Below are 25,763 nucleotides of genomic sequence, written 5' to 3'. Positions count from 1 at the left end.
CAGGCAACCTTGTTTACACTCAGTGCTCTGTCTTCGTTGAGGGTCTTAACATCTTCAACGTTTATCACTCTGAAATCCACTCCTGTCAGAGCAATGCTCAATCTGGCTTTTGCTGTCTATGATATATGGAAGGTGGCGGAGAGGTAGCGTTGACTTTATTTGGACCTCTCTGTCACATTGGATACTTCCTCTCACTCCAGGATGTTCGAGCAGCTGATCACTGCGGTTATCAGCGATATGGCTCTTGATAGGTTCACGTCTCAATTTGTGATAGATCTCAGCCATTCTCTTACATGCTCTTCTGCTCGTCATTTAAACCTACAGTCTATGCTGCGCCACAAGTTCCTACCCTTAGCCCCACTTATGAGGAGCCTCCTGCATTCAAGTGTAGGTCTCATTCAATATGCGTACATTGACAACAATCAGCTGATTTTTAAGGCCATTAGGTCTAACGTCCACTTCACTTCTATTTTTAAGACTATGTGTGCCGTTTCTTCCTGGAAGAATGATAACCCCTTACTTTTATACTCTGGGAAAAAAATGATGTGCTCCTATTTGGTAAGGATTATTTTTTAAATTCTTCTTTGTGGCCATCCAAAGGCATATTGCCTCAGTTTCCATCCCCTCTGCCTGTAACTTAGACATTCCTTTTGATCCACACTCTTATTTCCAACAAGTCAACACACTCATTGCAGTCTGTTTTTTATGCTCCAGATAGAGTGAATGGTTCTTACCATTTTCCCTCCCGGTTGTGAAAAGTCGGCAGTCCAGGCATAAGAATAATAATCTACACTCAGATACAAAAAGTAATACTGGCAGGCCAGATAACTGCTGCATGCTATCATGTCTATTACTTGAACTTCTTAGCCAAAAACAAGGACGCTTATCGGACTGATCAAAATCGGATGGGTCAAAGACTTAACCACCATGAATGACATCTCAGACTGCCTATTAGCATCCTGAAGCAATGGAGTCTTGAGGAGACAGACCCGACATACCTGCTGTCCCCCAAGGAACTGAAGTCTAAAAGCATCAGAAATTCTATTGCATGCTAGGACCCCTCCAGTGTGAGAAACAGGTGGCAAAAGGTCTATGACTGATGAGTGACACTTAAGTGGAAGGGCAACTTCCCAACAAGACTTCTATGTAGGATAAATTGAGAGAAAGATTGAGTGAGTGTGCCCCTCAGCATTCACTTCCATTTCTCCCTCATGTCATACAGGAAACACAAATCCAGGATGAGTGCTGGGTGATGATGCTTTTCTCTTGTGATGAAGCCATTTGCTACTAATGAACAACTTACAACATCAAACAAGGCCTAGGCTTGCCTATGGGTGATGTGATGCCCTAATCCCCAGTGCTAACCCTAGACCAGACTGAGGTGGGGGCCTCCGAACTTTTCGCCCTAGGAGGGAGGTAGGCTTTACCGTTGCAGCACACCTCTTCAGGGAGGCTCGACGTGATGGTACAAACTTCAGCAAGGGATCTCAGCGCTCAGACAAGGAGTGGAATGCAATCTGAAGGAAAGATTACTGGACAAGTGGGGTTCCAAGGAAGCTTTTTGCTCCCAGCCCTCAACTCCTCTTCCCTAGACCTTGACAATTCATTCCATCTGGTTACACCAGTCTGTCAAGAACTGGGAGAAAAGGTAGTAGTGCCCGATACCTTAATCCTCCACTGGGTAACTCAGACCTTGTGTAGTGCCACTACTGGGTAAATCCACATCTACCTCTCTCCCTACCCCATAAAAAAAGCGGTCACTGGACAGGGACACCTGCAAACACATGATCAGAAAGATAAACTGGACCACAACAAGCTTGAGCCCTGTAGCTACCTCAACTCCCCTAGCTCAACATTAAATGCAACATCTCCTGCAGGACAATACAATCATATCTCAGAAGATTGAGGGACCGGATACAAATTTTGGCATACAAAGTGCATGATGGACTGGATGACTGAACCCCCAATAGTAGAAGCAGCAGTTGTGCGTCAGCTACTGAAAATGGTCAGTGGCACAAAACTCATGGCTGATCAAAATGGTACTACACCTTAAGCTACTTAAGTTTAAGGAAAAGAGTGAGAAAGCAGCAAAAAATGTTGAGAAAAAGAAAACCAAGGGCAGAGCGTAGAAAACTGCTGAGTTTGAGAGTGGATGCGAAAGTGCCCACAAAGGTAGTACACCTGAGTATTAGGCTTACAAAGCACTATTTAACAGCAGTCACAATCTTTTCCAGTTCCACAACTAGCCAGAGACTGAGCAAGTCATGGTGGCATTTTTTCTTAATAACATCCGTGACCCACCAGACAAAGCACCCATGTCGAGACATCTGGGAGGAAGCAAAACCCAAAACTGCATGTTTTGCAATGTCCCAGCACTTTTGAAAGATATAGGAATAGGTCTGAAAAGAAATGTGTATCCTGGATTGCTTACTTTGGCTACTTGGCATCCTGGTGTGCCCACGGCACCTGAACAGCAACTGTAATGTGTTTCCCATCCACCAGGCACTGATAAAAGAAACAAATAGTTAATAAATTATAATTGGTAAAGACAGTTATACTAGAGACAGCACCTTGAGGAGAGATTAAATACACCACACAGGTATACTATGTTACAACATTAAAAAAAGTTTCTTGGATACAGGTCCAGTTGCAAGGGAATAAAAGAATGGCAATATATTTGGAGGTCTACGCGTTATCACAATTGATCACACTAGAAATAACAAGCATTTGCAATGCAATAGGTCTCGCATTAGGAAAGTTTGAGCTATTGCTCTTGTAAATGACAGATTTTTTATTTATGTGTTGGTTTTGAAAATAGCAAAATGTATAGCTTTGTCAATTACAATGCCAATAGTTTTAACTTTCTCAAATGTGACACCTATAGCATTTGTAATGCAATATGTTGGATTTACGTGACTTAGATGTATTGATATTACAAATAACAATGGTTTTGAATTTTTAAAAAATAATTAATACTTAAATAAAAGTGATTGTAATTTATAATGGCAATAGCTTAAACTTTTGTAAATAACTTTTGTGAAGATTATGTTCAGTGTATTTTATTGTGACGAAAATCCAAGAACAGAAGTGAAACATTAACATCTTTTTGTTACATTTGTAATAAAGCTTGAAACATTGAGAGAATATATTTGAACCAGTTGTTGTGGAATGTTTGCACAGATTGATACTGTGGTGACCCTGACTGATGCTGTGGTGATGCGATAGAGTGAGTGAGTGCGATAGATAGAGTGAGTGAGTGCGATAGATAGAGTGAGTGAGTGCGATAGATAGAGTGAGGGCGATAGATAGAGTGAGTGTGATAGATAGAGTGAGTGCGATAGATAGAGTGAGTGCGATAGATAGAGTGAGTGAGTGCGATAGATAGAGTGAGTGAGTGCGATAGATAGTGAGTGCGATAGAGTGAGTGTGATAGATAGAGTGAGTGTGATAGATAGAGTGAGTGCGATAAAGTGAGGGCTGTAGATAGACAGCGATAGACAGCGATAGATAGAGTGAGGGCGATAGATAGAGTGAGGGCGATAGATGGCGGGCTATGCTGCACCTGTTTTACAAAGTGAGCAAAAATGTCCAGAGCACCATATGCACCTAGCGGTCACTGCATTGGGCACCGTATGCACCCAGTGGTCACTGCATTGGGCACCGTATGCACCCAGCGGTCACTGCATTGGGCACCGTATGCACCCAGCGGTCACTGCATTGGGCACCGTATGCACCCAGCGGTCACTGCATTGGGCACCGTATGCACCCAGCGGTCACTGCATTGGGCACCGTATGCACCCAGCGGTCACTGCATTGGGTACAGCATGCACCCAGCGGTCACTGCATTGGGTACAGCATGCACCCAGCGGTCACTGCATTGGGCACCGTATGCACCCAGCGGTCACTGCATTGGGCACCGTATGCACCCAGCGGTCACTGCATTGGGCACTGTATGCACCCATCGGTCACTGCATTGGGCACCGTATGCACCCAGCGGTCACTGCATTGGGCACCGTATGCACCCAGCGGTCACTGCATTGGGCACCGTATGCACCCAGCGGTCACTGCATTGGGCACCGTATGCACCCAGCGGTCACTGCATTGGGCACCGTATGCACCCAGCGGTCACTGCATTGGGTACAGCATGCACCCAGCGGTCACTGCATTGGGTACAGCATGCACCCAGCGGTCACTGCATTTGGCACTGTATGCACCCAGCGGTCACTGCATTGGGCACCGTATGCACCCAGCGGTCACTGCATTGGGCACCGTATGCACCCAGCGGTCACTGCATTGGGCACTGTATGATTCTCACAAGCCTAGCTAACAGCCACACCCTGGCTGCAGGGCACAGATGCCAGTCCCTGGCACTTGGCAAGGGTTGCAAGACAGCACAACATGGAACAATATGCTGGGTTGTGGCCAAGCAATCCCCAAGTGTGCGTGGTGTGCCAACTCTGCAAGAGAAAACACTTGCTACTGGTTCACGCTGTGACATTCCAAACAGGGCCAGTCGCAGATATATGATTTTACACTAGAATTTTCAAGAATACATTGCTTGTTATTGTAAAATAAGTGAGATTCTGTCAGTTTTGGCTGACAGGGTGATATACTTGGAAATAGCTGCGAAACAAATAAAGACATTAGAAGACCTGACCATTGCCTAGCTGCAGCTCCTCACCACCGCCAGACTAGCAAAGCTAGTAAAAGCACTACAATGTAGCCCATATTCACTTCCGACCAAAAGCCAAGGAAAGCGCCAAGAAGCCAAACACTGCGCTTCACAAATGCTAAAGTAACGAAGCATAACACCGCGAGACTGCTTGTGAATTTGCAAAGAACGTAGGTCTATTCCTTGGAAGCGCCAAGTTGAAGGTGGGCGCATGGCAGCAGTCTGTGCCTGGGCTGTCATAGCGCACTGAAGGCTATGTGGGGGTGGGAAGGAGGGCTTGAGAGCCGCCAGGGGCTGTGTGGGCTGAAGACGAGTTAAGTGCACTATAAAGTAAAACAAGAGGTTCTTGTTATAGGAAAACAAAGGAGTGCTGGACTGAGGTCGATTCATTTATAGAAGTTTAAGGCGTGTAGGCCCTGGTTATGGAAGGCTGTGTTATTTCCATGACACGTGCAATAACTCCAGTTATGGTACACTACACATCGAATAACGACAATGTGTGCAGTAAGAACTTCCCGCAGTTACCCCAGTAAACATCGTCAGGGCAGGCCTTAGGAACCTTAGCAGGGAAGAACTAACCTGCAAATGTAAGCCCTGCGGTTTTTGGTGTGGAAAGCACCGTACTATGCGTGTTAGGACTCATTTTGGGTTACAAAAGTATTTGGCGCTATTTGTTGCACCTGATAAATTCATATTTCTGTATCAAGGCGAGAGATATGGCGGCCGCCTCAGTGGCGACTGGAATCCGTCGATAGCAGCAGATAGCGGACAGAAGCGGGGCTTCGAAGTGCCAGGGAACACGCCAGCACTGCAAGGGCTCCACGCCTCGAAAGTGCCGGCCTCTGGGCGCAGCTCTGAAGCGATAGTGACACGGGGCCCCCTGGAGGGACCCCCCCGCACCGCGGGGGCAGCAGGGGCCTGTGTTACGCCCCTGAGCCCCAGGACATGCACGCATAGGACACAACCCGCGCGGCAAGGTGCCCGCAAAAAACACAAGCGCTCAGTGCCTTGAACACAACCGTTGATCTCACGGTCCGTGCAAGGCTGACTCACCCTTTTATCCCTCCGGGACCAGTAAAGCGATCACCATTAAAACTGGGAGACATAAGCAGCCGGGCTTTGAAACGGCAGACTGATGCGCTTGGAAGTTAATAAAGCGCTTCGTAGCTGTTCTCCCACTCGGACCTCCATGCAGACCCCCCACAGCGACACCCTGGGCACTGGCGCTCTCTCAGCTCCACTGCCTATGACACGCGCCCACCATGATAGGGGCTTCGTGTTGCCCCCCCCCTCTCCCCCAGGGATGCATCGCTATGGAGCCTCCCTCGCGCCCCAGAGGGACGTTTGCCGGGGTACCAGATTCGCCCCCCACCTCGCGGCTGAAGGGACAGGTCAGTGAAGGGTCATGTGATCGACCCCTCCGCAGTGGTCACTTTTTATTTATTTATTTATGCATTTTTATATAGCGCGGACTTTACCCGAAGGCGTCAGAGCGCTTCACATTAGGAACAGAAATGAAACATAATGAGAAACATTACAAAAGAACAGATTGCAAAAACATACGTTACTTACATAAGGTAATAGTGACAATCGTGAGCAAACAAAATACTTGAGTAAAAATTGTGAGCAACCAAAATACATGAGGTAGTCAAAAGTGCACAAGAGGAAATGAAAGTGACAAGTGTGCAGTTACAAGAGAAAACAGAGTATAATTTGAGGTATAATACTGCAATAAGTGCTAGACACTCAGGCACAGGAACACTTCCCATGGCTATGCTAAGTTTGTCTCAGCCACAAAACCGTAAACAGAACCGTCGCGCTTAACTTTCAGCCAAGAGTAGTTCCTGAACTTTAACCCATTGTGCTTCTGGAAAGTTACGGGGCTGAATCCCCGGAGCGAGCAGTGAAGGGGTTTGGATGGGGACGTGAGGGGGTGAGTGGAGTGTGTACGCCTAATGATACAATGTGACGCAAGTGGAGTACACCTACGATGAACATTATTACATTAAACTAATATTACCTGACATAGTGCCTTGAAACTCATTCAATGCACTCCAGCCCCCACCTCCTCCACCCACCCCAGCTCGCAACAGCACAAGCTGTTTGAATACGGTTCATTTTTCCGCCTGGACTCCGGACAACTACCCCACAGGTATTCCACTTCTCAGCGCCCCCGAGCGTTTCTTCTCAGAGGGAAGGGGTCTCTTCCAGTGGGCGCTCTTCCCTCGTCTCTGTGTCCTACTGCTCCGAGGGGAGCATTATCGCTGCTTACTATAACATTTATCACGAATCTCTCATCTGGCGCCGACCTGGCCTTTTCTTCATTCGTAGCAGCACCTATCCAGACTACTACACTAAAGGTACCACCTGCCCATACTCTTAGCGCTTGCACAACCCTTCCTGGACTTGGGCTTTGGAAGGGAAGCTGGCGTGATGCCAACTGGTGGAGTTACGGGCACGTACGATACTGAGTTCACTCGGCTGCCCTTGCACTGCAAGTGCCGCGCATGTTTGCACCCGTGCCGGCCCTTGTCTTCATTTTCACATTTCTAACTGCCTGCTGGCGTCATCGCGCTGAAGTGTCCCAAAGGCGGCTTGCAACGCCGACGCATTACAAAACTTAACCAGGATCTTCCGGCTACTGACATCAACGAAGCCTCTCGATGGCCTCATAGCCAATAAAAAAAAACGGAAGTCAGGCACTTTTGCCTGAGACGGGGGCGGGGCCTGCAATCCGGCAGGAAGTCCCGCCCGCCGCCGCCGAGGAAGAAGTGGAGTCGGCCGACTGATGGCCTCTCCGCAGCCCGGGGCTCCCAGGTGCTGGAGGGAGCCCCGGAAGTGAAGTCCTGCCCCCTGGTACCAGCGCTGCCGTAGATTACACACTGAACACGCCGAAAGAGCCCGGTAAGTGGTGGGGGTGGGGGTGGGGGGGGGTGGTGGACGTGCGTGTGTCTGTTCGAATGTGTCTGTGCGTGTGTCTGTGTGTGTGCGCGTGGGTTTGCGTGTGTGTATGCAGTGTGTGTGTGCCTGTGTATGCCTGTGTATGTGCGCATGCGTGAGTGTAGAGTGTTTGCGCAAGGGAATGAGGCAGGAGAGGGGCACGGCGCCGTGCGCGCTCACGAGGTGAAAACTGAGCTACTCTGCGCTCGTGCACCCTCTCCTGTCCACATTCCCAATAACGGGCAGCATTAGTTGTCGAAGCAGACTGCAACAATGCTTACGCATTGAAGCAGGTCGTGCTTCGACCTAAAAATAAAATGACTGGTCAGGAAAAGGAACAAAATCTGGAACAATAAAAAAATACCCTGAAATGGTGAAAACTAACTTTCAAAACCTCAAAGGGTCATGATATTGAAGACATGACTATTCAACATCCATTTAACTAAGGTGTGCAGTACTTCAACAACTGAGAAAATATTACAGGAGACAGACAATGGTATAGAAGCTTTCAGTGAGCTTTGAATCGATGTAATTTCACCCCTACTTCAGGGGAACAAAAACAGTAACTAGTTCAAAAATACCCTATATGAAATCTGCCTTTTCTGTCTCATCACCCCAGATCGTTGGACCCTATATTTTTGCTGGCTTTAGAACACTGTACACTTTACCCCTGCTAACCAGTAGTATAGCTCCTGTGCACCCCTTTAAACATGGAGGAATTGGCATATTCCTAATTGGCATACTTAACCTACCTACACGTGCCTAGTATATGGTACAAGGTGTACCCAAGTTAAATGCCACTAGTGGATTGCAGCACCTATTGAACTATCCACTGCAGAGGCACTGAAATCATGACTTCAAGCCTACCTTTCTAGCCAGACTGCTGCAGCTTTAAACATGCAGTCTGACCTGCCAAAATAAACCTTTTTTTGACAGATGAAACCTTAATTTCAAATATTAATAAGTTGCTACTATGTACGTATCGTAGCCCACAAGGTAGAGTGCATGGTTTTAAAAGTGGGACATCAAGAAAATTAATATTACTATGCTCTACAGCTAAAAAAATCAATTTTCACTGTAGCAGGCCTAGCTGTCCTATGTAGAAAAACTGAGTGCAGGTTAAAATACTAAATCTCGGGAATAGGACCAGCTAAAATAATTCAAAAACTATATGTAATAGTGATTAATAATCAAATTCAATGGTGAAGTTGGATAATTCATAAATATTAAGGAAGCGCAACTTTCAGAAAGTTACCATTCTTTGCCTGGAATTTCTGGAGCCTAATGTGCACTGGCTCGTCAACTTCTCCCAACCAGTGATTAGCCTTATATAGGCGTTGAAAAGTTGTGAAATGCCTCCCAGGAGTAAAGAAACTTGAATGGGCAAGGATGCCTCCTCTGAACTCCACACAGTACGCAAGATGGGGCAGGTGGGCATCCTTGTTGACAGTACGGTGCCAAATCCTGCTGAAGTGTCAAAATCTGGCTTCCAGGTCTGCTGGATTGACACAGCACTTGGGGCGCACTTGAAATGAAAGGAACAAGATGCCAAGACAATGCTAGTGTATCCAACTAAGTGCTGGAGAATCCCGATTTTGTCATACCAGTTTTCTGCATCTGGGTTTATTCCACGTACACAGTATCTATTCCAAACTGTACTTTAGTGCTAGATGTGGAAAGGCACTAGGGTTACCACAGTACTCTCCAATCACACACCTCTAGCCCATGTCTAAGTCAAGTTTAGTGTGGCTGAACACTTTGGCCACCTTGAAAATGCAAAGACACATTGCATTTTGAAGTAAGGCAAACAGGAGCTACTGACAAAGTGGAAAGGATCGGATCCACTAACGTTAACCCCCATTAGTTAGGGACACAGCAACTCATGCCAGGCAAATATTTCTGGTGTTTCCTTCACTCAAACCCATGCCGTGGCGGGCACGCAGCCGACCAAGAGAGTTCATCTACGATAGCAGTATTGACACTTTAACGATTTTTAATCCTGATGCTATTTTAAATGTGAATGTTGAAATCTGTTTTTAATTCGGTGGGCCCTTACTTGCTGCTACACGTTTTGGGGGGGCTTTTACCTTCTGCCCAGTTGCACAGTCTTGCGAGGCTTGCTCTCTTCCTGGTTTATGCCCCGTACCGCCACGGCTGTGTGCAGATTGGTGCGGTGGGCGTGGCAACCAATCAGGCTCGTGGGGACGGCATTTCCGGGGATTCCTTCACTTAAAACCCATGCCGTGGCGGGCGCGCCTAAGACAAGCCCGTCTGCGCCTGCCCGCTGCCAGATATGCTGCTGATTCTGCTCGCGATAAGCTTATCTATTCCGCTAGCGACCTTTTGGCTATCAAAAAAGTTTTAAAACTGTGTAGGCACCCTCTTGATATCCCTGAGGGTCCGCTTCGTTGTCTGAACTGTGGCTTTGATCTTGAGCGACTCCTGCACTTTCCTGTTCCCCCTCCAGATCTGGGTCTAATGTTCAACTCTTAAGCCTGAACTGTCGGTCCTTAGTTAAACACTCCTCGGATGTGTATGATTTACTACAGGATGAAACACCCGATGTTCTCTTTTTAACAGAGACCTGGTTATCAACAGACACGGAGGCTGTGCCTGGTTTGGCACTCCCCCAGGGTTTCAGCATTCTAACTCTGAATAGAGCATCTACAAGGGGGGGGGGGATATTGCAGTCATTTTTAAATCTAGTTACTCTTGCACCTTTGCTAAAGAGTCTCTTGTGGGCTGTGAGTGTGCGCACTTTGGGATCGCATTTAGCGCTAGCTATACCATGTCTGGACTATTGATATATCGTCCGCCAGGATCATCTAAGGAATTTAGGGCTGCGCTTGTCGACACCATAAATTCTTTGGCAATGAGAGCTGACAATTTTAGCATTATTGGGGACTTTAATTTTCATCTTGATAGTTCCAATGATGCAAAAATGGGAAATTTCTTAGCTGACCTGGAGGCATGTCAACTACTTCAGCTGGTCCAAGGTCCCACCCACTCGGCAGGACACTTGTCCTGTTTTCTCTAACCTTTCCACCCTCATGGTGCATACAACTACCCCGTTGTGTTGGACCGATCATTATTTAATATCTATGACCCTTTCGGGGGTTATACCCGCCCGGAGGACGTCCCAGAAGTTCTCTCTTAGGGGCCCTTGGCTTAAACTCAACATCAATCAATTTCACAGCCGCATTTCTAAACTACTTTTATTATGCCAGATGACACAAATTATGCCGATTGGGCGTTATGAGAATGGATTCTCCATTCTCTGGATTATTTTATTCCGGCAAAGTGGTCTAAAAGTCGTGCCACCAAATCCAATCCCTGGTTCAATGACAAGTTGATCAGAGGTGTGGCGCCGCGGCCAGGGCGACTGACTCTGGAATCTGGGGACCACGGTTCGATCCCCGGCTCTTGCGGCAGGTTAGCCCAGCACCATGACACTCTGGGCAATAGCTCGCTTAATCTTCCCGACGGCCCCCAGCGCCTAGAGACCCTTACGGGTGATTGTGCGCTTTACAAATGTGGACTTTATTTTACATAAAGCCTGTAAAAAGCTGGAACGAGTCTGGAGACGGGACTACGACTCTACTTCAAAGGGACATTATCAGGCAGCTATTAAGATTTTTCATAGGGCTATTCAAGCCGAACGGGCAGTCTACTTTGCGGCTGAGATTAGGAAAAGTAGTAACCCCTCCAAAAGTATTTTTTCAATACTTAAAGACCTTAAATCTTCGGCAGCTTCAATAGCACCTGTGATCTCGTCGAATGAGCAATGTGAGATCCTCTCCTCCTTTTTTGTTGAGAAGGTGGAAAATATCTATAAGATTCCCGCAAGCTACTACGTGTCCTGATGTTAGGCCTAAACCTTTTCCGATGCGCAGTTGGCTATTCTCCCGCAAGACGAGTTGTATGTGCTCTGTATTAAGGTCAAATCTTGTTCCCCGGCTGATCTTCTTAAGCCTGAGCAATTTGTAAAATCATTGCCGGTGCGCCTTGCGCCTGTGGGCCAGTTGATTAATCTGTCTCAATCTACGGCAGTTGTCCCCAGGACTTGGAAGAACGCTAGTGTGATACCATTGTTAGAAAAACCTAATCTTGACATAGCGAAGCCAGAAAACCTTCGTCCCATCTCTCTCCTGCCTTGGGTTTCCAAGATCTTGGAGGCTTATATTAACTCCATTCTAGCTAGATTATGGAAGGATAATAACATGCTAGACCCGACTCAGAATGGTTTTCGTTCTGGCCACAGCACTGAGACAGCTCTCCTAGCTGTGTCCGAACACCTGAGGAGGGCACAAGACGAGGACTGCACGTCAGCACTGATTTTATTAGATCTCAGTGCCACGTTTGATGCGGTCTCTCATAAGATCCCGCTACAGCGGTTGGAGGAAGTGGGCAGTGTAGATTCTGCCCTGTAATGGTTCGCCTCTTTTCTTACCAAGAGGACCTTCCAGGTAACAGTTCCCCATTTTGCTTCCATGCCTCATACTTCCAAACACAGGGTGCCACAGGGATCAGCTTTGAGCCTTACACTTTTCAATCTTTATGTCTCACCTCTGGCAGCGGTAACCAGCAGTGAAGGGCTCACAGTGGTATCGTATGCAGACGATACCCAGTTGGTAATCGTACTCACAGATGACCATGAAACATCGCTGATTGGATGACTGCAAACGCTCTTCAGCTCAATGCCAGCAAGTCGGAGGTCTAGCTGGTAGGAAGCGACCCTGAGCTGTGGAGTGAACGCTGGTAGCCGGCCACCCTGGGAGGTGCACCCGCCTCTAAACAGGTGGTAAAAAATGTAGGTGTCTGGGTGGACTGTGCCCTTACCTTTCAAACTCATACCAAGAAAGTGGCAGGGGCCTGCTTTGGCATATTGTGTGGGCTTAAACTACTGCTGGGATTTTTTTGACCGCCCATTAGGCAGGTCATTGTGCATGTATGTATGTATGTATGTATGTATAGGCATTTATATAGCGCACTACTTACCCGTAGGGTCCCAAGGCGCTTCGACCGCTGCGAAACCCTTCCTGGCTTCCCTGAGAGATGGTCCCTTAATGGGTATCTCCAGGGTGAGACCAGGCATCCCCGGCGGTCTGGTGGGGCCGTTAGTGAAGATGAGGCAAGCTAATGCCCAGAGTTGCCGAGTGTGATCGCTGATCAGAGTGGGCACCGAGGCGAGAGAATTATCGAGTCCGCTGACCCTGGTCCAGAAACCTGCCGCGCCGGGAATCGAACCCTGGTCCCGGGCCGTCCTCTGCTCTCGGGTCTGCCGCCTCTAACCAGTGAGCCACACTACTTCCATTCTATCGCATTTGGACTATGCTAGTTCACTTTATTTGGGGACTAATAAGGCTATATTTCTTTGACTGCAGAGGGTTCAAAACGCTGCTGCCAGAACACTTCTTGGCTTGCCTAGAATGTGTTCCATAACGAGCGCTATTCGTCAGCTACACTGGCTGCCTGTGGCCAAACGTGTAGAGTTCAAGTGCCTCTGCTTAGCTTTTAAAATTCTAAAGCTCTCTTACGGTGAGCCATGTAATACTGTTGGAAAGGCTGGAGAGTATAGGGGTGTCAGGTCAGGCTTTGAAATGGTTGAGATCTTACCTATCAGGACGACAGCAGATGGTGAATTTGGCACCTTTCACCTCTAGTAAGTCTTTAGTGCAATATGGGGTACCGCAGGGCTCTGCGATCAGCCCTGTCCTGTTTAACATCTACCTTCAGCCTCTGTTTCCTATAATTAAATCCTTCGGCATTGACTTGGTCAACTATGCCGACGACACTCAACTGGTGTTCTCCCTTGAAGGGAGACAAGCAGTGTCGATGGACCTCTTCCAGGAGTGTATGCGGCAGACGGCTGGATGGCTCAGGAGCAATTCCCTACAATTTAATGGTGGGAAGACAGAGGTGGTTTACTGCCCCACGGCCAGACTGTCCCAACAGCTACCCCCGGAGTTCAGACTTACACCTGAAGAGGAACCCCTCACTCCAGCTAAAACGGTGCGAAACTTGGGAGTCTGGGTGGACAGCAACCTTCAAATGGAATCACAGGCTAATAAGACTGTGGGGGTGAGTCTATCCCTGTTGCGTATGCTACGCCAGATCCTTCCACTACTCCCTAAAGATATGCGTGCCCTGGTAGTGAGGAATATAGTGCTGAGTAGGCTGGACTACTGCAACTCCCTGTATTTGGGAGCGCCGCAATACATCTTTCAGGGGTTGCAGAGAGTCCAGTCTATGGCGGCAAAGATGGTGCTGAATAAACAATGTAGGTCCTCAACAGCGTTGGCCTTGAGAGAACTTCACTGGTTGCCCATCAGGGAAAGGGTGCATTTTAAATCACTCTTCATTGTATTTAGAGCTGCGCACAATTTGGGTCCTATTCCGTTACGTGAGAAATTTACGTGGTATAATCCAAAAAGGCAGCTACGATCTTCTAGCACAGGCCTGTTGACGACTACTAGATTTAGGCGCTCCAGGATGGGGGGAGGGCCTTTAGCGTGGTGGCCGCCCAAATATGGAATGGACTGCCACAGAACACTAGACAGGCCAACTCGTTGACGGAATTCAGGAAGAGCCTGAAAACCTGGCTCTTCCCTAGAACTGACCTTTAACACTGCCTCTACGGTTGCTTGGTTGCGTGTAGGATGATTGTTCCAAGTCTGAGCGCCAGGATACCCGTAGGGTGACAGTTGCGCTATATAAAAGCTCCATTCATTCATTCATTCTTCGCTGGACATCCTGGCAACCTACTTGCACTGTACATTCCTGCCCGCCAACTTCGGTCGATGGGGCAGCATCTGGCAGTTGTCCCTCGGGTGAGAAGAGTGCATGCAGGCGGATGCTCCTTTTCTACTTTGGCAGCTAAACTCTGGAACAGGCTACCTTTGCATATTCGCTGCATGGATAATTATCTGTTATTTTGTAAGACAATCAAAACATACCTCTTTCTTCCATCCTAGACTTTCCTTCTGGTTGCCTTGCAGTTTTCTGCTGTCAGCAGTGGGACGCCCCTCTGCTGGGGCAGCTGTGCGCTTTAGAAAACATTATACCATAACATAAGGCACCTTCAGAATCCCCCTTCAGAACTTTTTCTTGACATACAGAAGATCAGAAGAGGACTTCAAGGATCAGTTGACTGACCTCTGGTGTGGCTACAAAGAGACAACAAACTGCAAGAGGCCTTTTCCTGGAAGTATCCAGCTGACCAGTGGCAACGGGACAAGACTGGGCCTTGCTGTTGGCCTCTGCCTGTTGACACCTAGTGAATTTCTAAGTGCCACCCATGGGTTCAAGTGGAGCTCTAGAAGTGTACTCCTGAGGTGGACAGAGTTAAAGGCCCAAGTCAGAAGGCAAAATCTTCAACCAGGACAAACCTGGTTTGTGGATCAGAGTAATGCTCCATTGAGTTCAGCCTCAAATTGCCCCATGCCCCAGTCTACCCCAAACACTGACATACACTTAAGTACACAAGAAGAGGACTTGGCAGTTCGGGCAGACTTTTTAATTTGAGCAGGACCAAAACAGATTTGCATACTTCTGGGTCTGAGGTGGCAAAAGTGTGTCAGCAATCCATACTAACGATTCCATTGGTTAGATTTAATGTAAGCATTCCTCCCATTAACTTTTGTGAATTTAACTAACACTGGAGCTTTTTGGTGCTATTGCTAAAAAACTGTAGCTCTGGTTCCCTTTATTGGATTCTTATCATTCTGGTGTCATTTTGCGTATTACATTTTACACAATTTTCCTAAGTTGGTTTGGGATTTTCATTATTTTTTATTTTAAACGTATTACTGTATTGTAATACTTGGCAAATTGCCCCAATTTAAGCCGGTCTGCTTTCTGCTACTACGAACAATAATCCAATTTCTTACATACTCAAATAAACCAGCCTGCCTCAGTGTCCTGACGAACAAGTTACTTACCTTCGGTAACAATATATCTGTAAGAAGCATTAGTAGTGATAAATTCCTTACCTTAGAAATACCCCCAGGCTGTGAGACTGGATCCGGAAAGTTTTCGTCAGCAGTACGCCTGTGTGTCAGTAGGTGGGGTTGTGGTCGCCGAGATGATGTCGCGGGCGCTACTTGGAAACAGCCCATGCGCGCCGACTTCAGTTCTGTACACGACTTTCCGTGCCAGGAACGCAGAACCATGCAAGAAACTGACCATTTGTGCATTGAAACTAGGGAACTGAAAGGGATGACATTAACCCTAGAAATCAGTTCTCAGAACGGGGAGGATGGGTAGGGCGGTAAGGAATCTATTACTACTAATGTTTCTTACAGATATATCGTTACCGAAGGTAAGTAACTTGTTCATCTGAAAGAAACACATAGTGATAGATTCCTTACCTTTGAATAAATACAGAGCAACACCAACCCCGGTGGTGGGTCTGCGAACCAAGAACACACCAGAAATTCCCAGAGAACAGAACGGCCAAAGAAGCAGGCAGTAATGCTTAGTAAACGTGTGCAGCGAGGCTCACGTGGCTGCCCGACACATGACTTGCAGGGGGACACCATGTCCCAATGCAGTAGTGGCTGCAGTTGCTCTACTGGAATGAGCACAGCACCCCATCGGAGGTTCCTTTTTAGCCAAAGAGTAACAGGCTTTGAAACATAAGACAACCCAGCGGGAGATAGTCCTCTTATGCACCGCACGACCTTTCTTGGTGCCAACGTAGCCAACAAAGAGTTGGTCATACACCCAGAACTGCTGTGTGCGCTAGAGATAAAATGAAAGAGCACATTTTGGGTCTAGACGGTGGAGCCTCTCTTCCTCTCTGGAAGGATACGGAGGTGGAAAGAAGGTGGGCAAGGTAAAAGTCTGCCCAATGTGAAAGGCCGTAACAACTTTTGGCAAAAAGGAAGGACGGGCCTGAGCACAACCTTGTCCGGATGGACCGTCAGAAAAGAAGGCTTACAAGAAAGAGCCTGGAGCTCACTCACTCGCCTAGCGGAGGTGAAGGCAACCAGGAAGGCAGTCTTCAAGGTCAAGAGACTAAGAGGACAGTTATGAATGGGGCTCAAAAGGAGCACACCTGAGTTAAGTAAGAACCAGATTCAAGTTTCGCTGCGGTATCACAAACGGAATAAAAGGAAAAAGGTGCGTAATGCCTTTGAGAAATCTATTTACAACAGGGGACTTGAAAAGAGAAGGCTGATCAGGGAGCCTGAGAAAGGCCGCTCAAGCGCCACGCAAAGAGGTGGAGGCTGGACAGGTTCAGGTGGAGGACCGTCCCCTACTGCTGCGACAGAAGATCCTCCTGAAGAGGCAGTCTGATCGGAGGATCGATGCTCATACTGAGTAGCTTGGGATACCAAACTCTTCAAGGCCAGTCCGGGGCCTCAAGAATAACTTGGGCCCGGTCACACCGGATCTTCATCAGCACTCTGGGTAGAAGTGGTATAGGCGGAAAAGCGTACAACAAACCGCAACTCCACTTGCGAAGAAAGGCGTCGCCGAGCGAGTGCCGCCTTGGAAATTCCAACACACAGAACTGATGACATTGCGCGTTCTCTTCGGTGGCGAATAGATCTAACCAAGGTTCTCCCCACTACCGAAAGAGACCTTTAACCACGTCCGAGTGAAGACTCCATTCGTGATCCATCATGCACCTGCGGCTGACTTTGTCCGCCCTGGCGTTCAGAGAACCTGCTAGGTGTTGAACCACCAGGAAAATGCCATATGTTCCAGCCATGTCCAGAGGCAAAGAGCCTCCTGACATAGGGTCCACAACCCCACCCCACCTTGCTTGTTGCAGTGCCACATGGCGGTGGTGTTGTCGTTAAACACCTGCACTACTCTCCCCTTGACAGAGGGAAGGAATGCCTTCAGTGCAAGTCGGATCACCCGAAGCTCCAGAAGGTTGATATGGAGCTTGGACTCTGCCGGAGACCAGAGGCCTCTGATCTCCGCCTCTCCGATGTGGCCGCCCCATCCCAGGAGGGACGCATTTGTCACTACTGTGAACTCCGGTTGTGAGAGGGATCTGCCGTCGACCCAATGTTGGTCCATGAGCCACCACTGTAGCTGTTGTGCAGCGCCCTCCGAGATCTGGACGTGATCGGACAGGTTACATTGATGCTGCGCCCACTTGAACTTCAGGTCCCACTGCAGAGCCCGCATATGCCATCTGGATGCAGGAGGCCATGAGGCCCAGCAGCCTCAGGGTCACTCTGACCGAAACCCGGGATAAGGGCTGAAAGATTGAAATCAGAGACAGAATATCCCGTACTCGCTGTTTGGGAGTATAGACCCGAAACTGCACAGTGACCGATGTGATGGTGCGCCAGAGGGGGCGGCGATGGCAGACTGCCCCACTGGCGTCTGATAGGCCTGAAAGCTCAGACTAGGAAGGTTTGGAGGCAGTGGTGGCCGGGGTGGAGGTGGACTGACCCGCCCACTGGCCCCTTGGTCCGCCACGGCAGAACCCGCGTCTGCGCAGGGATGGTTGCCGCAGGCTTGTGGCTCTGCTGGCGGAGGGTGGACTGCGGAGAGCCCCAAGGACTTGACCGTAGCCCGTGAGTCCTTAAACCGCTCCAACGCGCGGTCTGCTTTGTTGCCGAAGAGGCGACGGCCATCAAAGGACATGTCCACGAGTGTGTTTTGGACATCCCCCGAGAATCCAGTTGTCCTCAACCAGGCCTGGCGTCGAACCGCCACAGTCATTGCCATGGATCTGCCCAGTGAGTCGGCAGTGTCTAGGACAGAATGAACCATGAACTTAGCTGCGTCTCTCCCCTCTGCAACAGCTTAGGAGAGAGCTGTTCGGGCCTTCTCCGGACACTGAGGCAGCACTTGTGCCACCGTATCCCACAGAGTGGGAATAACGGCCCAAGAGGCATGCGGTGCTCACGGACCGCAGCGCAGAACTGGCAGATGAAAAAATCTTTCCGAACTAATCCAGTTTCTGAAGTACTTATTCAGGAGGTTAGTCCTGACGGCCATAGTAGGGAGCTTGAGGTGTAGGAGGAGACAGCATGCCATGGTCTGGTGAGGTATCCAGACCACAGGCGTCCCCCAACTCCTCTGCTTAGTCCTGTTCAGACTCACAAGCAGCTGGGAGGATCCTCAGACCCCTCTCCGTCCTCCCCAGGCTGATGTACAGGCCGAAAATAAGGAATAGGGACATGGGGATAGAAATCCCTGAGCGGAGAAACCGGGGTCGATGTCGTCCCGAGGAGCGGGCGACGTCAGAAGTGGTGCCGGCGGGGTTGACGTCGGTGGAGAGGTTATAAGGACAATCGGCATCGACCGGGATCCAGGCCTAAATCCAGGGGGTGCTTGCGGCGCCGGGACAACGATGACGCCGGGACCGGAGTCACGGGCAGTGAAAGGCGAGGACCCCCACTCTGGACTGCAGGCTTAAAGAGGAGAGCCATGGCCGACAGGAATTCCAGTATCTGGGCCGGAGTGGCCGACGAACCCGAAAGGGCGGGTAGGCCGGCGGCAACTGCATAGGCTCTGCCGGAGTCCCGTGGGAGGCACCAACCTCAGCCGCGTTGCGCGACCGGCGTGGGGAAGCCGGAGAACGATGTCGTTTCTTCGACTTCCTGTGCTTCGCCCAACCTGACAATGAGTGACAAGACTTTGATCCCTAAGACCGATGGTGAGGACTCCGCGCACGGTCCCTCAAACTCCCACGGGACAGGGACCTTGAACGGCGTGAAGCCAACTTCCAGGCTTCCAGCAACTTTCAGGACCGCTTCCGCAAAGTTTTTGGCGCCATGGTCCGGCAGTTGGGGCACGACTTGGGGTCACGGTCGCGCCCCAGGCAGAAAAGACACTCGGTGCGGGTCCGAAACCGACATCATATGGTGACAGTCCTCGCAGGACTTAAAACCGGGCAACCTAATTGCACCTACTAAATGGGGACAAAAAGCCTCAAAAAGTCAGTCAAAAATTGACTGGGGGTTCCTGCTCTTCCCGGATCTGCGCTTGCTGGCGCGGAAAAAGAAAGAACGGACGTCAGCACACGTGGGCGGCGTCTAAGTAGCGCCCGCGACGTCATCTCGGCGACCACGACGCCAGCGATGGACGCGGAGCTGCACAACGCCACCTACCGGCGTGCAGGGGTACTGCTGACGAAAACTTTCCGGATCCAGTCTGACGCCTGGGGGTAATTCTGAGGTAAGGAATCTATCACTATGTGTTTCTTTCAGATAAATTGCATTAACGAAGACAGGTGGACATTTTCAAGACTTGTTTTAAAAAGGTGTCCTAGGGGGGCGTGGCTAGCAGCCGACTGGAATGGCTGCTTAGCAGAGGAGCTCCGTGGTGAACGGGACCCCATCTCACTATCCTTGCACTGATCCGTTCTATTTTCTGCTCTGGCGACTGCTTTAGCGGGGAGACTCCAAGCGGCATCCCCCGCCTCAGCTCCGGTGTTGCTCTGACACCGGCATCAGCCCCTCGAAGACGTGCCTGCCTGCGGCCCACTGGCATCGTGGCCGCACCGGCTTTGCCTGCAATGCTATCCGGCCGGAAGTGAAGGGCCGCGGGGAGAGCGAACCGGAAGCTCCCGCATCGAAAATCTGACCGTCGCCCGGAGGACTGACCTGCATCGGACGACGACGGGACACCGGTGGCGGCGCGACTCGGAGGTGGGTCGGTGGATCCCCCCCCCCCCCCCCTCCCTTGGCCTGAGCGTTGTCGAGGGAGCCGGTAAGGGGCACCCGGAGGCGGAGGGTGAGAGACAGTAGTGGAGAGCCAGCGCCCGACCCACCCCCCCACCCTATACTGTGCTGCTGGCGGGCGGCCAGGACCGAGCTGCCACGGTGCCGGGGCACACCCGGGCGATTCCTGCAGCGCCAACCTCGCCTGCCCCTCCTGCAGCGCCGACCTCACCTGCGTTACTGCGCACCCAGGGGCCGCGCTGCTGAGGTGGCGGCTTCCCGGAACTGTACTGAGGGACGGCCGGGTGAGATACACCCCGGGCCGGGGCCACCGGCATTTTGGTTCCGTGACAAGGCCGCCTGCGCAAGGTGCGGACCCTTTACAGCCTTGAGGGGGTGAATTGTCCCAGTGAGGATCTCCCGCGACGTGCACAACAACTACTGGCCACTGCGTCCACCCTCGCCCCCCCCCTGGGACATAGGTCGCCAGGGGTAACAGCGAAGACACTGTCACATAGAGACCCGGCAAACCACGTGACGCACAGCTCTGGGATCCACAGCTGCCCGGAACCCGTCTCACCCATGACCAGTTGACTGCATTGGCCTGCTTTGAGGTTGGGGGACCCCACCCATTGAGCCATCCTCAGAGGTAACCCCTGACGCCCCAACGGGCCTGCCTCATCGACTGCCCGTCATAATTGAGTGGCCGGACCTCCGAGAACCAAGACGCTATCTGGGCCCAAGCCGGAGCGGACACGCCTCACGGCCCACGAGGGGACGGCGAGATGGCGGGGAAAGGAACGCGGCATAACGCTGCTCAGTCTAGACTGGAAAAATTCGCGTTCGAGAAGAACCCATCGCAAAACCCGGACGGACGCACGTCCACAGGCAGAGGCCCCGAAGGTGACGGTGGTAAGAAGGTGACGCTTGAGGACTTGATGAGGACGCTCACTAATGTGCAATCAACGGTGGGGGCCATCTCCTCGGATGTGGGCTTACTGAGGGCAGACCTGCACAAGATGACCGAGAGGGTGGCGCAGGTGGAAGTGGTCACAAAATCCCTGGTTGAGGACACCTCCGAGCTACAGCTGGCCATGGAGCGGATGGAAGCGGTCACTAAGAAGCTGCAGGACAAGCTGGACGACCAGGAGGGGCGGGCTAGGCGTAACAATGTCCGGATCCTTGGACTACCAGAATCGGAGGGCAAAAGGGCGATGGACCTTTACATTGAAGAACTTATCAAGACCGAACTGCGACCAAAAGGTCTCTCAAACTACTTCTCAGTGGAGAGAGCACACAGGGTCCCGGGTGGAACACCGAAACCGGGTGCAACACCACGACCTGTACTGGCCAGGCTATTCAATTTCCGGGACAGGGATGTCATACTTCAAGCGGCCCGGAATGCCCCGCCCATCAAAATACAAAACTCTACGTTGGCCTTCTTCCCTGATTATACGGCCGAGGTGGCCCGGCGCCGCAAAACCTTTATGGAGGTAAAAAAGGCCTTGCGAGAAAGGGACCTGCCCTATTCGATGCTGTTCCCAGCGAAACTGAGGATCGTGGATAATCATAAATCCTGGTTTTTTGATACCCCGGAGGCGGCGTGGGACTGGCTGGACGGTTGGAGACGGGTGGAAGGGACTGGACGCAAGGGCAGAGGCCAGCGCAACCACCGGTCCGAGGATGCAGAAGCTTCACCAGCGCCGTCCGGGGAAAATCATGACAAGGAGCTCGAAGAGGTGCCGGAAACCGACGAACAATGACCTCACACATGAGTCCCTTCCTGGCACAGTCGGACCCATGGAGGGACACGGGAGATGCGGGAGCTGCCGCTGACCAAGGAACGAGAAGAGCAGACTGTGACTGATGGGGTCACTAGTACCACGGAACACTTACCCCGCAAGCAAGTACATTGGGGGGAAATGGGAGCAGGCGCTCTGCTAAGTTGGGGGAGCGGGCGGTTCTATGTCCGTATAGCAGGGAGGCAGGGAGGGGGGATGGGCGGGGGGGGTTGTTTGCTGAGTTCTATTGTTCTCTTTTAAGTCTCATGTTTTTCCTAGGGTTATATGTACACACATCCACGGGACACTCACTCTGGAACCAGTGCACACGGCTGGGTCTTCCACGCCGACTCGGGCGGGGCTCCCTGATACGCCTGGTAGTCTCTATAGGCCACCTGACTCGACAGGGGGAGTGCTTTGTAACCATTCTCCGCACTGCTCGATACGATGGTCGGTATTGGCCCTCTTACCGAGTTTCTAGTTCGGAGACACCATCGCCCCGGCACTTAATAAGCGGTGTTTGTTCTTTGGTTGGGCCCCGAAGTCCCGTTAGTCACAGGTTCCATACTCAAAGTTACTGGACCCCGGTCCGAGGGCTATATCCGAAGTTCCTGACACACAAGAACACCTACACTCATGGCTGACCAAGACCCTTTAACGCCTCACCCACACTCACAACCGCTGCTGACTGCCCCGCTTACTATCATCTCCTGGAATGTCAATGGGCTGGGTCACAAAATTAAACGGGGTTTGGTCCTCCAATTCCTTAAGAGAAAGGCCCCGACAATAGTATTGCTCCAGGAGACACATCTGGTGGGGACAACCTGTCAGGCCCTTAACCGCTGGGGGTTTAAAATGGTCACACACGCGGAATTCTCATCGGGTTCGCGTGGGGTTGGTATCCTGGTTTCCAAAAATGCACCCCTACTTATCAAGCACACATGGGCTGACGACCAGGGACGCTTTGCGGCGCTCAGTTGTCAATGGGAGGGGCGGCCATATAATTTCCTAACAGTATACATCCCTCCTGCGTTACATCAAGGAGCCTTCCAAGACCTAGGTAACTTCCTGCTCGGACTCCCTGAGGGGGAACTAATTATTGGTGGCGACTTCAATGCGGTGCCGAACGCTGCCGTGGATCGACAGCCTCCTCGAGAGGCTTCCAGAGCAGACCACCTGTTCCGAGAATTCTTAGATGCGATGGGACTGTTAGATGTATGGAGACTCACACATCCCCGGGATCGACATTACACATTTCTTTCCGGGGTACATGGTAGCCTTTCCCGGCTAGACTACTTACTGACGCTAGCCGTTCCCCCAGAAAGGATAGCGTCCATAGAACATCTACCGCGAGGAATCTCTGACCACTCCCCAGTGCTACTCACCTACACAGTGCACCCCACCAGACGACAACGCATTTATCTGGTCCATCCTGGGTATCTTAAAAATCGTACCATTGCTAAAGCGCTCAAAACAGCTACCACACACTATTTCGAAGACAATGTGGGTTCGGTCGAATCACCATCGGTACTATGGGAGGCATACAAGACAGTGGTCAGGGGGCAAGCCATTTCCACTATCACTAGGCATAAGAGGACACAGAGGGAAACCATCGAATCGCTCGAAACAGCGGTCCAGACCGCGGAGCTGGCACACGCCTCTGACCCCACGGAGGACACGGCACACACACTGACGTTAGCTACCCAGGAATTCAGATCATACGCGGAGGACATGACAAAGGCGAGGTTGACTGACACGTTACACAGGGTCTATGAATTGGGAGATAAGACTGGGAAAATGCTCGCATGGATTGAAAGGAAGGAAAGGGCGAGTAGATGGATAGCCGCATTAACACTCTCAGACGGTACTTACACGACCTCTCCCCCTGATATTGTGGAGGAACTGGCTTCCTACTATGAATCAGTGTATACAGCACGCCCGGGAGTGACAGAAGACGACTGCGCACAATTCCTACATGACATCCCTCTCTCCGCACTCTCGCAGGAAGATGCACAGTCCCTAGAGGATGACCTGACGGGGGAGGAGTTGGGGGTGGCCCTGGCAGCCCTAAACACTGGAAAGGCAATGGGGCCCAACGGTCTGCCGATCGAACTATTTAAGATAATGTCATCGACCCTTACCCAACATATGCTTCCCATGTACACTGACTGCTTAGAACGGGGCTCCCTCTCGCCGGATCAGAGGTTGGCCACCATTGTCACTATACACAAGCCTGGTAAGCCACCTGACCTACCTTCCTCATACCGACCGATCTCACTAATGAACGCAGATGCAAAAGTGCTAGCGAAACTCCTGGCTCTGCGTCTACAACCCCACCTCACAACACTGGTACACCCAGACCAGTCTGGTTTTATGCCGGGGCGAAATACCTCCCTTAATCTGCGTAGACTAAACGGAATACTATACCGCATTCCCTCACTCCGGGAGGATGCCGCGATTCTCTCGTTAGACGCCACCATGGCGTTCGATCTGGTGGAGTGGCCGTTCCTTTTTGCGGTGCTCAAGAAGATGGGCTTTGGCCCTAACTTTTGTGGCTGGGTTAGGCTCCTTTATACGTCACCCATGGCGCAGATCATTGCGAATGGGCACACGTCACGCGTGATTACATTGGGTCGCGGCACCCGTCAGGGCTGCCCCCTGTCCCCACTATTGTTCGCCCTTATACTTGAGCCGCTAGCAGTGAAAATACGTATGGATCCGCAGATCCGAGGCATCTCGTGGGGAGAGGGCTGGGAAGACCGCATCTCCCTCTATGCTGACGACGTGCTGCTCTATTTGACGTCTCCAACCCCATCCCTAGCGACACTAATGGCCATACTCAAGACCTATGGTGACGTCTCAGGGTATACCATTAACTGGGCCAAGTCGCTCTTGTATGTCTTGCGAGGTTCGACGCCCATGATACCCCATGACTGCACCTTACAAACGGTATCCAGAGGGTTTAAATATCTCGGGATATACGTCACCCCACAGGAGCCAGCCTTTATGGAAGAAAACCTACTGAAACCTCTACAGAGGCTAAAGTCGGATGTGAAACACTGGCGTTCCCTTCCCTTGACTTTACTGGGCAGGGCAGCCCTCTTTAAAATGCTCTCACTCCCGAGACTCCTCTATGCATTACAGAACACCCCATTCCCGGTCCCTCTCGCATATCTGAAGTCGATCGATGCTGAGATCGCCGCGCTCCTATGGGACGGTAAACCAGCCCGGATAGCGCAGGCTAAATTGTCACGTAGTTGGTATGATGGGGGCATTGCCTTGCCAAACATCAAGCTATACTACTGGGCAGCTCAACTTATGGTGGTGAACCAATGGCTACATGCCCCGCAACAAGATCCGGCCTATGCTCTTGACAGGACCGTTCTCCCCCCTGACAAACTTATGAAGGCATTATATTCAGACAAACGCAGACACACGCTCACGGGCCCCACGGCCCACACAATCAAGATCTGGCACACTGCACAGAGAGCTCTGGGATGGGAGGGAGTCCTTACGCTAGCCACACCACTCTGGGATAACCCCAAACTTGGCACGCTGTCGAATTCGAAGGGTTTCAAGCAATGGGACCTAATTGGCATCTCGACAATCGGAGACCTATGGATAAAGGGGAAGATCATCTCATTCCCAGCCCTACGAGAGAAGTATGGAATGGGGGAAAATGAACACTATAGATATGCACAAATCAAACATGCTTTGCAGGGAGCCATCCCGTCT

The 25,763-nt window shown here is 50.7% G+C and overlaps 1 protein-coding gene across 1 annotated transcript in view; it reads right to left on the bottom strand.

Annotated features, from left to right (window-relative positions):
• REXO1 (RNA exonuclease 1 homolog) overlaps positions 1–25,763 on the bottom strand; it is a 195,590-nt gene that overhangs the window by 63,126 nt on the left and 106,701 nt on the right. The window contains exon 11 of the mRNA XM_078669900.1: positions 2,432–2,505. Coding sequence (XP_078526026.1) covers positions 2,432–2,505 — 74 coding nt within the window. The remainder of the gene's footprint in view (positions 1–2,431; positions 2,506–25,763) is intronic.

Source organism: Lissotriton helveticus, chromosome 12 (genome assembly GCF_964261635.1).
Source record: "Lissotriton helveticus chromosome 12, aLisHel1.1, whole genome shotgun sequence".
NCBI lineage: Eukaryota > Metazoa > Chordata > Amphibia > Caudata > Salamandridae > Lissotriton > Lissotriton helveticus.
This window is presented reverse-complemented; position numbering and strand designations above follow the sequence as displayed.